We start from the raw sequence: 14,270 nt of genomic DNA, 5'->3' as shown, positions 1-14,270 counted from the left end.
CCCTGTGAGCTCCCTCAGAGCCTCCTAGTTAACTTCTTCAGTGTTAAAGATGGCCAGAATCAGTTTGCTGTTTGGAATAAAAGAAACGTATTGGATAGACTGTATCTCCACAGACTAGCATAGGACCTGGTGAAAGTAGGTGTTCAATAAATGTACCCAGGCGTGTGGCTTAAAGCTGGTTGCTTAATATCACAGAGCCTCAATTTCTTCCTCCTGTCCACATATCATCTGGGATCTCTGACTTCTCAGGACAGAAATCATCTTGCTTGCTCCTTTATTATCTTCCTCCTTTCAATTCTCTACACCTCCTTCTCAGCCAACAACAAAGCAACTCAACCCAACTCAACCCAAATTCCTCTCGTTTTCTCAGGAAGAGCTGTTTAACCACAATGTCTGGACCTAATATTCAGATCCTGGTTATGTTGTTTACTAGCTGTGTGACCTTAAACAAATTAATAAACTTATTTTGCCTCAGTTTCCTCATACGCAGGTGGTGATGGGGAAATTATAGTAGCTATAATAGTATATAGAGATAATGAGATAAAACACATAAAGCACTTAAAATGATGCTTAGCACATAGTAAGCACTCAATACTTGCTAGCTATTATTACTATTTTCTTTTTTTTTAAGATTTTATTTATGTATTTGAGAGAGACAGAGCACGAGCAGGGGGAGCAGCAGGCAGAGGGAGAAGCAGGCTCCCCACTGAGCAGGGAACCCAACTTGGGGCTGGGTCCCAGGACCCTGGGTTTATGACCTGAGCTGAAGGCAGATGCTTAACCGACTGAGCCGCCCAGGCGCCCCTATTTTCATCTTTTTGTTGCATAAGCTACTGAATACCTATGCTTTCAGGGTAATGTTCTTCAAAGTACAGTTCCTGAACCACCAGCATCAGAATAAACTGGTAAGATAGATGAAGAGTGCAGGTTCCTGGGCTCCTTTCTGGACCTAACAAATCACAGTTTCTAGAGTAGAGCTAGAAAATTTACATTTGAAAAATATATCTCCCAAATGATTGGTCATTTTTTAAAAAGATATTGAGACATAACACACATACGATAAAATTCACCCATTTAACGTATATAGCTCAGTGGTCTGGGTACATTCACAGAATTGTACAATCTGATTTTAGAACATTTTCATCATCCTGAAAAGAAATCCTGTACTCATTAGCAGTCATTTCCTATTCCCTATCCCCCCAGCCACCTCAGCCTTAGACAACCACTAGTCTGCTTTCTGGCTCTATAGATTTGTCTATTCTGGACATTTCGCATAAATGGAATTATAAAATATGTGGGCTTCTGTGTTTGGCTTGTTTTACTTAGCATGTTTTCAAGGTTCATCTATGTTGTAGCATGTATGAATACTTTTTAAATTTTACCCAGGTATAGTCCATTGAATAGATAGACCACATTTTGTTTATCCATTCATAACAAACAGAATGGATATTTGTCTTGTTTCCACTTTTTAGGTATTATGAATAATAACTACGAACAAGCTATGGACAGTCATGTGCAAGTTTTTGTGTGGATATATGTTTCATTTCTCTTGAATATTAACTAGGAGTGGAATTGCTGGGTCACATGGCAACTCTAGGTTTAACATATTGAGGAACTGCCAAACCTTCTTCCAAAGTGCCTACAGCATTTTACATTCCCATCATCAGGGTTCCAATTTCTCCGCTTCCTTACCAATGCTTGTGATTATCTGCCTTTTATTATAGCCACCCCCATGGGTGAGAAGTAATATCTCATTGTGGTTTTGATTTGTATTTCCCTAATAACTAATACTGTTGGGCATTTTTCACATCCTTATTGGCCATTTTTGTCTCTTTTTGGAGCTATGTCTATTCCAATCTTTTGCCTACTTTTTTAAGGCTTTTATTTTGAAGTAATCTCTACATCCAATGTGGGGCTCAAACTTACAACTCTGAGATCAAGAGTCACATACTCCATCAACCAGGCACCCCATCCTTTGCCCATTTTTTTTTTTAAGATTTTATTTATTTATTTGACAGAGACACAGCGAGAGAGGGAACACAAGCAGGGGGAGTGGGAGAGGGAGAAGCAGGCTTCCTGTCGAGCAGGGAGCCTGATGAGGGGCTTGATCCCAGGACCCTGGGATCATGACCTGACCCAAAGGCAGACACTTAACGACTGAGCCAACCAGGCGCCCCTCCTTTGCCCATTTTTAAAAATGATTTATTTATTTATTTATGAGAGAGAGTGCGCATGAGCAGGGGTAGGGTCAGAGGGAGAGGGAGAGAAATCCTCAAGCAGACTCCCATTGAGCACAGAACCTGACTCAGGGCTCTATCCCAGGACCCCAAGATCATGACCCAAGTGGAAATCAAGAGTCAGCCGCTCAACCAACTGAGCCACGCAGGTGCCCCCTCTGCGTGTTTTTAATTGGATTCTTTATCTTCTATTATTGAGTTATAAAAGTTCTCCATATATTCTGAACAAAAGTCCCTAATCAGATATATGATTTGGAGATATTTTCTCCCATTCTGTGGGTTGTCTTTTTACTTCTTGATGGTTTCCTTTGGAGCACAAGTTTTTAATTTTGATGAGATCCAATTTCTTTCTTTCGTTGCCTGTGCTTTTTGTGTTGTATCTAAAAAACCATTGCCTAACTCAAGGTCATAGAGATTTACTCCTAGGTTTTCTTCTAGGCATCTCATAGTTTTAGGTCTAATATTTAAGTCTATGATCCATTCAAACTCATATTTAAGAAGCACTAGTTTGGGTCTACCTATAAGGGCTTTTCCCAAAGACAATCCTCACCCTAAGAAGATTTTTTTTTGAATATTCATCATAGCTTTATTCACAATGGCTAAAACCTGGAAACTGCACAGATATCCATTAATAGGTGAATGTACAGACAGGATATATCCATACAGAGGAATACTACTTAGCAATAAAAAAGCCTGAACTGGTGATACCTGTAGTAATATGGATAGATTTAAGAATCCTTAAGCTGGGGCGCCTGGGTGGCTCAGTCGTTAAGCGTCTGCCTTCGGCTCAGGTCATGATCCCAGGGTCCTGGGATCGAGTCCCACATCGGGCTCCCCGCTCTGCGGGAAGCCTGCTTCTCCCTCTCCCACTCCCCCTGCTTGTGTTCCTGCTCTCGCTGTCTCTCTCTCTGTCAAATAAATGAATAAAATCTTTAAAAAAAAAAAAAAAAAGAATCCTTAAGCTGCACAAAGGAATGTAGGCATAAGAGTTCCTCTAATGTTGTTAAAAATGCAAGCCCACCTATAGTGCTGGTGGTTGCCTGGGGCTCAGGGTGGAGGCAGAGATAGACTGCAAAGGGACACAAGGGAAGTTGTGAGGTAGAGGAAATGCCCTGTGTCTTGAATGGAGCAGTAGTTTCATTTGTATGTATGCTGTGAAAATGCATTTAATTGTACAGTTTATTTTTTTTAATTTTTATTTTTTTGAGAAAGCACTCAGACTGCATCCTCTCCCGCTTACTCCTCCAAAGGAGGAGAAGAATGATCATCGATGGCAATTTGTAGTTGTGGGAACAACACCTACAGCCGGCTTCATGGGGTGCCTGGGTGGCTCAGTCGTTAAGCGTCTGCCTTTGGCTCAGGTCATGATCCCAGGGTCCTGGGATCCAGCCGGCATCTGGCTCCCTGCTCTGCAGGAGGCCTGCTTCTCCCTTTCCCACTCCCTCTGCTTGTGTTCCCTCTCTCGCTGTCAAATAAAAAATATATATATTTTTTAAAGATTTAATTATTTATTTGACAGAGAGAGACACATCTCTTCAACTACTCAAGTCTCATAAAGGCGGGGGTGGGGGGAATTTTGTCACTGCAATATTCCCCAACACCCAGTATAGGACCAGGGGATATAGTAATCTTTTAAAAATATACACTTGACTATGTCACTTTTTGGTTTAAAATCCTCCAATGGTACTTGGATTACACTTTGAATAAAGTCCAAATTCCCAACCATGGCAAACAGGTCCCTACCTCATTGGCCACTATCTGCCTCTCCACCCAGACCTTCTACTACTCTCTCCACTTGGAACATACTTGTTTTCTTTCCCAAACACATCTTGCTGTTTCCTGAATCAGTCTGTTTCTTCCACTTGTCAGCTCTGATTAGTTTCTCATCCTTTGGGTCTCAGCTCAAATGTTTCCTCTTCCCAGAGCCTTCCCTGACCGCCCTGCCCAGTGTTACCAACACACTTCCACCATCTTTTTTTTTTTTTTTTTAAGATTTTATTTATTTGAGAGAGAGAGTGGGTGAGCACACAAGCGGGAGGAGGGGTAGAGGGAGAGGGAGAAGCAGATTCCCTGATGAGCAGGGAGCCAAGGCGGGGCTCCATCCCAGGACCCAGGGATCACAACCTGAGTGGAAGGCAGCTGCTTAACCGATTGAGCCCCCAAGAGCCCCCCACCAAGTCATTCTTGATCATACAACCTGTTCCATCTTATTCACAGACCTGAAATTTCCTTATATATTTAATATTAATTATTATAGCTAACACTTAAATACCATAAGTACTTTTCATACATTAACTAAGTGGTGTGCTACTTAATGCTTATCAATGAGCTCTCCAAAGTCCAAAACTCTGATTTGTAGTGCTTGCTGATTTCTGTGTGTAAACACTCTCCTCAGGGAGGGTTTTCAAGCTATCAAACTGACCTCAGTGAACACCAGTTTGGGAATTGACATGCAGTAGCACACCATTATACGGTATTTGCCATAGTAATATAGTAGTGATAAATAACCTCAAGAGCACAGATAAAACAAAAATGTAGTAAAATAATTAGGAAGTAATTTGCATATTTATTACCTTGTTTTAATATTGTAAGTCTATATAATTTAATTCTTGATAATTGTGTTTATTTTTATTTTTAAGATTTTATTTATTTATTTGACAGAGAGAGACACAGCAAGAGAGGGAACACAAGCAGGGGGAGTGGGAGAGGGAGATCCCAGGACCCTGGGATCATGACCTGAGCCCAAGGCAGACGCTTAGGCGCCCGGATAATTGTGTTTAAAAGCGACCTGCAAAATTTCTAAGCATTCCTCAGTCATTTCTAGAGAGTCCATAGGGACGGGCGGGCTAACAACCAGCATATTTTTCAGATGAGGGACCTGAGGCACAGAAAGGTTGGCTGCAGACCAAATAAATTTGTCTACTACTCCAAAATGTATTTTCAGAACCCAATATAGTGCCTGGCATATTATTTGACAGAGAGGGAGAGAGCACAAGCAGGGGGAGCGGCAGAGGGAGAGGGAGAAGCAGGCTCTCCACTGAGCAGGTAGCCCCATGTGGGACTCGATTCCAGGACCCTAGGATCACGACCCCAGCGGAAGACAGACGCTTAACCGCTTAAGCCACCACTGAGCCACCGAGGCGCCGCATAAATAAATCTTAAAAAAAAAACCACCAACACAAAAAACCCTTTAAAAACAAAAGGGAAACATCCTAACATTAAAAGCATTTACACAAGTGCTCGCTTCCGCAGCACATATACTAAAAAAAAAGGCATTTACACAAGAGTGAAATTAACAACTCTTCAAAACTTGCTCACTACCCTAGGAAGATACGCCTTCACTAGCCCACTTTCGGCCTCACCCAGAGCTTTTACAATATACCTGCTATTTTAGGAGACGCCGCCCAATCCTATGCTGGGAGCTTGAGACGCCCGGCTCTACGTCGTACCACCCCGTCTCACCGCAAGGCTTCCTGGGAGCGGTAGTCCCCAGTCTGGGTGCTCCCGCGGCAGCAGCAAGGCTCACTTGACCGCGGAACTACAGAGGGTGGCGCACAGGTCGGGAGGCTTTTCCGCCTCGCGTTTCCCTCCCGCCTGCGCGCCCGCCCCAGCTATCATGGCGGCTCCCTTGGCTCTGGTGGTGGTGGTGGCCGTGACCGTGCGGGCGGCCTTGTTCCGCTCCAGTCTGGCCGAGTTCATTTCCGAACGGGTGGAGGTGGTGTCCCCACTGAACTCTTGGAAGAGAGGTGAGGCCACTGGCTGGAGTAGGTGGCCAGGCCCCGCCTGTGCTCTCCTGGCCTCAGTGAATGGGAGGCGGGGGCAATGGCCTTAAGCTCAAGATTCTGAGGGAACTGACCCGCTCTGGCGTCCTCGGGGAGGGCAGGAGGGCGGGGCCCGAGGGCGGGGCTGCCAAAGGGAGGGGGCGTGGGACTGTGGGGCGAGCTTTGGGCCCTTGGGGCAGGCACAGGAGCGGAGGGGAGTTGAGGGGGTGTGTCCCCCTCGGGTCCTGAGCAGAGGGGCGTGGTCTGAGGAAAGATAGGTATAAGGAAAGGGAATGCTTAATGGAGTGGGAGTTGCAGAGGGGATTGGGATTTGATGAGGGATCGCAGATGGTACTCCCTGGGGTATGGTATGGTGTGTGAGGGGGACCCCCAAGTGAGGGGACCAATCTTGCCTAAGCGAGTAGAGTGTGTGAACGTGCTTTGACTCCTGTTCTCAGTTTGGGACTTGCAGTGCACCATTTCTTAGTGTTTTTTCTTAAGTTCTTCATCAGGCGCTGTTTTCTACCAGCGCCTACAGTGAGATAGAGTTTATGCTGAAGGATCCACAGACTAGTGGGGGAGACAGTTATAATCCTTTTTGAAAAATGTTCTTCCTGTGTACATCCAGTTTCTTCCTTGGAGTTTCAACCCTGAAGAAAGTGTCCTCTCCTTTTCCAGTTTCCTAGGGCTGTGGGCTCTGAGCTAACTGTTGAAGGATGTAGAATTTGGAAAGGGAGATTAGAGAAAGGAGAGTTCTAGGTAGCCGAAGGTAAACAGGATCAAGAAAATGTTGAAGAGTGCGAAATGTAAAAATTGGGGGAGTAATGGGGCACGGGTTAGGTTAGGGCCAGAATTTAAAGATTTTTTTAAAAACTTTTTTACTAAAGTACAATATACATACAATGCACATGTAATAAGTGTAGAGTTCAGTGAATTTTTTTTTTTAAAGATTTTATTTATTTATTCATTAGAGACAGAGAGAGAGAGGCAGAGGGAGAAGCAGGCTCCCACAGGGAGCCCGATGCGGGACTCGATTCCAGGACCCTGAGATCATGACCTGGGCAGAAGGCAGACGCTTAACCATCTGAGCCACCCAGGCGCCCAAGTTCAATGAATTTTTATAAACTGCGTACACTCATGTAGCCAGCACCCAGATCAAGAAACAGAACATTACAGAAGTAACAGCACCCCAGAAGTACTCTAAGTTCAAATGTCCTTGAACTTAGTTTTTTTGTTTTTTTGTTTTTTTAAAGATTTTATTTATTTATTTGCGAGAGAGAGAATGAGAGACAGAGAGCGTGAGAGGGAGGAGGGTCAGAGGGAGAAGCAGACTCCCCGCCGAGCAGGGAGCCCGATGCGGGACTCGATCCCGGGACTCCAGGATCATGACCTGAGCCGAAGGCAGTCGCTGAACCGACTGAGCCACCCAGGCGCCCCCAGTTTTTTTTTTTTTTTAAGATTTTATTTGTTTATTTGAGAGAGAGAGAGCATGTGCAGGGGGAGGAGCAGAGGGAGAGGGAGAAGCAGACTCCCCGCTGAGCAGGGAGCTGGACGTGGGGCTGGATCCCATGACTCCAGGATCATGACCTGAGCTGAAGGCAGCTGCTTAACCAACTGAACCACCTAGGCACCTGTGTTCTTGAACTTTAAATGCTAGAGTTTTGATGTTACCCCATAGACATTTTGGAATGGGCAATGGCATGATGAATGGTTGTTTTATGAATAATTTGAGTTTAGGTTTCTAAAAATACTATATTAAAGACTATGGTAAGCCTCTTTTATCCTCTAGTTATTCTCTGTGTTCGATGGTGCTATTTCCCCCATTTTACAGATAAGGAAACTAAAATTTAGAGAAGTTAAGTAATATGCCCAAGTTTCCCAGTTGACAGATGGTAATAAAGTTAATAGCAATTCTTCTGTGTGATGGTGAGACTTTAGACTTGATAATCCTTGAATATAATACTTGCATATAATTATTTGTTGAACAAACTGAATTGTTTGGGTTGAAGCCACATGGTTCCTGCTTTCTTCTGGATACCAGAAGCCCCAGGGCAGTATTAAGCCCTCCTTCCTCTGTTCTCTTAGCACTTTATACATACCTCTATTGAGAGCATGTCTCACTTTTTATCATAATTATTTGTTTATATCTGGTTTCTCCACTGTACTATGAGTTCCTTGAGGGCCAGAACTGTTCTGTTCATTCCTGAATCCTTTGTGCCTGGCGTAGAGTAGTTGCATCGTTACTGATGACTAAATACTGAAGAAAAGAAAACATAAGCTGTGGTTACATATAGGATGGACAGGGTGAAGGATCCAAAGATGAGGCAACGTAGTATGGTGACTCAGAGCACAGGGTCTGGGATATATATATATTTTCTAAGTTGGCTCCATGCCCAGTGTGGAGCCCAACACAGGATTTGAACTCACCACCTGAGATCAAGACCTGAGCCAAGATCAAGAGTTGGATGGTTAACGACTGAGCCACCCCAGTGCCCCAGGTCTGGGATCTTTAAAATGGTTTAAATCCTTTTTTCCTCTGCCACTTATATCTGTGTGATCTCCAACATCAGTTTTGTCATCTGTAAAATAGGAAGTTATAATATATACCCCATTAAATGAGATAATCCATGTTGAAGCTCTTAGCACAATACTGAAAGCCAAAATAGCTAATTCTAGGAATTTGAATTTATTTTATTTTATTTTATTTTTTTAAAGATTTTATTTATTTATTTGACAGAGAGAGAGACAGCGAGAGCAGGAACACAAGCAGGCAGAGTGGGAGAGGGAGAAGCAGGCTCCCCGCTGAGCGGGGAGCCCGATGCGGGGCTCAATCCCAGGACCCTGGGATCATGACCTGAGCCGAAGACAGACGCTTAACGACTGAGCCACCCAGGCACCCCTAGGAATTTGAATTTAAATAATAGGGAGAACAGTGGTCATACTGACTGAAATACATGGATTCAGAAAGGACAGCAGTAAGTGATGTGTGTATAAGGTGTAGTATAATATTCAAAGGTTTAGGTCTGGAGCTTGGGGCCAGTGTCAGACCTAGAGAGAGAGATTTGGTAGTCACCCATCTGAATCTGATTGGGTCAGGATAATTGTTTGTCCTGTTTTAAATGGGGATAGTGGGTGGAGGGATGGTACAACATCTGTAAGTATCACTTGTCTTCAGAGTATATGTTAAGATGGGATATTTTAAGATTTTTTTTTTTTATTATTTATTTGACAGAGATAGAGAGGGAGAGCACAAGCAGGTGGAGTGGCAGGCAGAGGGAGAGGGAGAAGCAGGCTCCCCGCTGAGGAAGGAGCCCGATGCGGGGCTCGATCCCAGGATCCTGGGATCATGACCTGAGCCGAAGGCAGCCGCTTAACCGACTGAGCCACCCAGGCGCCCCAAGATGGGATATTTTAAAAAGCAAGTGATTGGGCGCCACTTAGCAGGGAGTCTGCTTCTCCGTTTGACCCTTACCCCTCTCATTCTCTCTCTTGCAAATAAATAAATAAAATCTTAAAATAAATAAATAAAGATTAATATATATATACCTACCTCTTTGGAGAGGGGGCAACCTCCCAAACTGTGGAAGAAGGGGGTATCCCATAGGAAAATTATAGTGCTGTTACTAGAAGAGGGGGAAATTGATGCTGGGAGGCAAACATAACATATCCATTATAATAGGAAAGACATCTTTTCTATGTCACTCATTTCTACAGACCTGTCAGTTTATTTGATAGTCCAACTACAATGTATACAGATTTCTTGCTTGACAAAGTGCAAGCATGTGCTTCTCATTCCAGTAAAAATAATAACTAACGCTGATACAATGCTTTCTATATGACGGCCCCTGTTGTAAGCATTTTAAATATGTTCAAGAACTAATTTAATCACCACAATCGGGGCGCCTGGGTGGCTCAGTCGTTAAGCATCTGCCTTCGGCTCAGGTCATGATCCCAGGGTCCTGGGATCCAGCCCCGCATCGGGCTCCCTGCTCCGCGGGAAGCCTGCTTCTCCCTCTCACACTCCCCCTGCTTGTGTTCCCTCTCTCGCTGTGTCTCTCTCTCTGTCAAATAAATAAATAAAATCTTTAAAAAAAAAAAAATCTGTTGGAAATGTTTTGGAACTTTTTTTTTTAATCAATATTTTGGTCTTTCCTCAGCCTTGACCTAGTGATTAGGAATCAGTATGGGCTTAGCTTCTTGAGTTCAGGATAGAGCCCAAGCTATTAGCTCTTATTTAGAAACCTACCTCCAAAGTAACCATGAGGGTCAGGGTCAGGAAGAACACTTGTGATAGCACTACTTTAAAAAAAAAATCAAAACCTCTATTGTTAAAATGGAGAATAAGTAAGCCACACATAACAGTGTATTGTACAGTGCATTATAAGGCAAACACTTTTGTAGCCATCATCCAAATCAAGAATCAAACTTTGCCACTTACTCCAAAAGCCTTTCTATGTGCCCCATCTCAGTCACAGCCTCTCCCCCATGCCCCCTTCATTAAGTAACTGTTATCCTGACTTTTATATTATAGTCATGACATCTTTACATTCTTTTCATTTTACTGCTCAAATGAGTGTCCCTAATCACTACAGCTTAGTCTTGCCCCTAAACAAAGGTTTTTATATGTGTTTTAAGTCTCCCTTAATCTTTAAGGTCCCCATCCATCCCATCCTTTTCTTATCTGTTAAAGAACCCAGACCATTTGACCTGTAGTTTCCTATAGTTTGGATTTGACTGATTGTATATTCATGGTACAGTTTAACATGTTCTTGCATCCTCTGTATTTCCTGCAAATTGGCAGCTGGATACCACTACTTTTTTTTTTTTTTTTTAGCTTTTTACTTGAAATAACTTTAGAATTACAAAACATTTGCAAAGATAGTACAGAAAGATCCGTATACTGTTCACCCAGCTTCCTATACATTCCTATAATGTTTACATCCTGCATAATCATGGTACAGTGATCAAGACTAAGAGAATAACATTGTTATAATACTGTTGAACAAACTGTAGTTGTTCAGAGTTTACCATTTTTCCCACTGTTCTTTTTTGTTCCAACATCTGATTCAGGATGCCATATTGCCTTTAGTTGTGTTTCCTCATTCTTTTCCCATCGGTGAGAGTTCCTCAGCTTTTCCTTGTGTTTTATGACCTTGACACTTTAGAAACATACTGGTCAAGTATTTTGTAGAATATCCCCCAATTTGGGTTTCTCTAATGTTTTCTCATAGTTAGACTGAGATCATGGGTTTTGGAGAAGAATCCCACTGAAGTGATGTGATCCTCTCAATGTATTGGATGGGGGTACATCATATTGAAAGGTCTTATTACGGGTGATGTTATCCTTAATCCCTTGGTTATGATAGTATCTACCTGGTTTATCCAGTGTAAAGTTATTTTCCCTTTTTAATCCATAAATATTTGGGGCTATATGTAGGGGCTCTGTAAATATCTTGTTTCTCTTTAAGTTTTTGCCCACTACTTTTGGGTTTTACTTACGGGTTGATCTGCCTGCACCAGTCATTACTGTGGTGTTCTAATGGTGACTTTTCTTTTTCCCTCATTCCTTCTTCGTTGGAATTCTTCTGTAAGGAAGAGTTGTCCCTTCTTATTTATTCAGTCATTTATTTTATATCTGTATGGATTCATAGGTATTTATTTTATTCTCTGGATTATAAACTACATTATCTTTATTTTGATGCTCAAATTGTTCCATCTTTGGCCATTGGGACACTCTCTGCAACCACAAGATGCTTTCTTTAGTCTTAGCTTATCTTTTCCATTGTCCAGCTCTGGAATCAACCACTTCTCCAAGGAGCCCTGGTTTCTTTTATTGGAGAATGTTATTTAGAAAGCAAGATCTGGATGCTAAGTGTGTTCATTGCTATGGGAATGATACTGTATCTTGGACCTTCTGGACTAGAAATATAAGGATACCACTTCTTTTGAACAAGCTGAATGCATGTCCTTCTTGAGATGGGAAGCTCAGAGACAATGTTTGTCTTATGCTAGATGATATGCATTTATGATCACCTATAGGAAAAGTATATCAAGGTAACTAAGAATTTTTGCTTCATGGGATTTATCAGTTAAGAGTTGAGACACTTTGGGCGCCTGGGTGGCTCAGTTGGTTGAGCGACTGCCTTCAGCTCAGGTCATGATCCTGGAGTCCCTGGATCGTGTCCCTCATCGGGCTCCCTGCTCGGCAGGGAGTCTGCTTCTTCCTCTGACCCTCCCCCCTCTCATGCTCTCTCTATCTCATTCTCTCTCTCAAATAAATAAATAAAATCTTAAAAAAAAAAAAAAGAGTTGAGACACTTTATTGGGGCGCCTGGCTGGCTCAGTCAGTAGAGCATGAGACTCTTGATCTTGGGGTTGTAAGTTTAAGCCCCATGTTGGGTGTAGAGATTGCTTAAAAATAAAATCTTAAAAAGTTGAGACACTTTATTAAAAAAACCCTTATATTTTAGAATAGTTGGCAATAATTAATTAGTTTTTATGGTCAACTATGAAATACTAGTTTTTGGATAAGAATCCCATGAAGTAGAAATTTTACTCAATTTCTCTGGTGTACTTTTCACAGCTGTTATTTTGGGGGGTACTCTAGGAAGAAGAATGGCTTAAAGCTATGGGTTCTTTGTGTTGTTGTTGTTGTTGTTTTAATTGAATATTTTGGTTTTTCCCCCAAACAGGTATTTTATGAAACCTATTTTAAAATGTTCCTAGCAAAATATTATTGGTCTTTTATACGTGGAGTAGATTCACTTTTTTTTTAAAGCATTTTTTATAAAGATTTTATTTATTCATTTGAGACACAGAGATACAGAGGGAGAGAGAGAGAGAGGAGGAGCAGGGGGAGAGGCAGAGGGAGAGGGAGAAGCAGGCTTCCCGCTGAGCCAGGAGCCCGATGTGGGGCTCAATCCCAGGACCCTGGGATCATGACCTGAGCCGAAGGCAGACATTTAACCATCTGAGCTACCCAGGCACCCCGGAGTAGATTCACTTTTATATTCTAGAGGGTTTTGTTACTCTATAAGTCAGATGTTTCCAAATGTACTGTGGACCATGCCAGAGTTTTCAATCATGTGCACCAAAATAAGGACATTGTAAAAAGTTTATCATAAAGATCAGTGTATTCAAGTGAAAATATTTTGAGTTTATGCTCTTTTACAGTTTTTAATGTTATAGATGGTGGTAATAAATGGCAGTGGGTTTTTTTTTTTTAATATTTTTACATGAGGTTGACTCTTCCCTCAGATCAATTATCTATTAAGTAATATGAGGTCATATTTAATCACCAAGATAGCAGAGCCACATTCCAAGTACTTGCCAGAGAACACATTAACAAATTCACAGGTGTACAATATCCAATCCAGCAAAAGCAAACCTGAGAGAAATTACATTTTAGACAATTGCCTGAAAAGTGTACAAACTGTTCTTCCAGCTACATACTGAAGAATCTCCCTCTGGATTAAACCAGTGGAGAGTGATGTCCCTGGACAGCATCTTAGTGATCCTCTGTTGAGTTGCTTTTACTGCTCTGTGGTAGGATGCCATTGGCTTAGGTGGGACTTACCTTGTGAAGTGGCCTGATGAATCATGTCCTTGGGTCTCCAGTAAAGCTGTTAGTGAAGGGTTTAATAGTTGTGTTACATAGCAACCTCTTTATGTGGCTCCTAGAGGGAAGTTTCTTTTTGGTCCTAGTATAAGGACCAGTTATAACTGTCTTGAACAATGGGGTTTGTCTTATTTTACAGCCCGGATGAACTGTGTAACTGATTAAGTTTCCTTCTAGGGTGGGTCCATAAAGTTTAAAGCCATATTTAAGGCCCACTCATTATAAATATATAGTTTTTTTGGAAGAGGCTTTGTAACTTTGATTTTGTTTTATTTACCTTTGAATAGGTAATTCAATCACAGGTTTCAAAAATCAAAGGTGCAAAAGGCTACATGGTTAAAAGGCACCTTTCCACACTGCTTTCCTAGAACCACCTAGTTGTGTTCCCTGGAGGGACCAGTTTCTTATGCATATCAGTTTCTTATGTGTACTTCTGAGTTATTTTGGGCATATATAAGCTCATACATTTTATAGGTTTTTGTGTGTCCATTTTACATTTTTTCTTATCCTTCTCTCAGTTTCTTTTAAAATTAATTTTCCTATTTCTTTCTAATAATTATGAAATAATGCTCATTGCTAATGATTCAGAAAATGAAGAAAAGGTAAAAGAAACCAAACATCTTCTGTAATCTTATCAACAGGGATGGTTGCTGT

At 41.9% G+C, this 14,270-nt stretch overlaps 1 protein-coding gene and 1 pseudogene across 4 annotated transcripts in view; one reads left to right on the top strand and one right to left on the bottom strand.

Moving 5' to 3' along the window:
• Positions 1 to 3,452: 3,452 nt before the first annotated feature.
• LOC123326152 lies at positions 3,453 to 3,559 on the bottom strand (annotated as a pseudogene).
• Positions 3,560 to 5,840: 2,281 nt separating this feature from the next.
• The window catches only part of PIGU (phosphatidylinositol glycan anchor biosynthesis class U), an 89,439-nt gene continuing 81,009 nt past the window's right edge, over positions 5,841 to 14,270 (top strand). For 3 of the 4 annotated variants that reach the window (XM_044919109.1, XM_044919110.1, XM_021689025.1), the window contains exon 1: positions 5,841 to 5,983. In XM_044919109.1, the coding sequence (XP_044775044.1) occupies positions 5,854 to 5,983 (130 nt within the window). In that variant the 5' untranslated portion in view covers positions 5,841 to 5,853. The remainder of the gene's footprint in view (positions 5,984 to 14,270) is intronic. The other variant, XM_021689026.2, reaches the window with a different exon arrangement.

This window comes from Neomonachus schauinslandi, chromosome 10 (genome assembly GCF_002201575.2).
Source record: "Neomonachus schauinslandi chromosome 10, ASM220157v2, whole genome shotgun sequence".
Classification (NCBI taxonomy): Eukaryota; Metazoa; Chordata; class Mammalia; order Carnivora; family Phocidae; genus Neomonachus; species Neomonachus schauinslandi.
The sequence above is the reverse complement of the archived record's forward strand: the minus strand, read 5'-3'. Positions and strand labels throughout refer to the sequence as shown.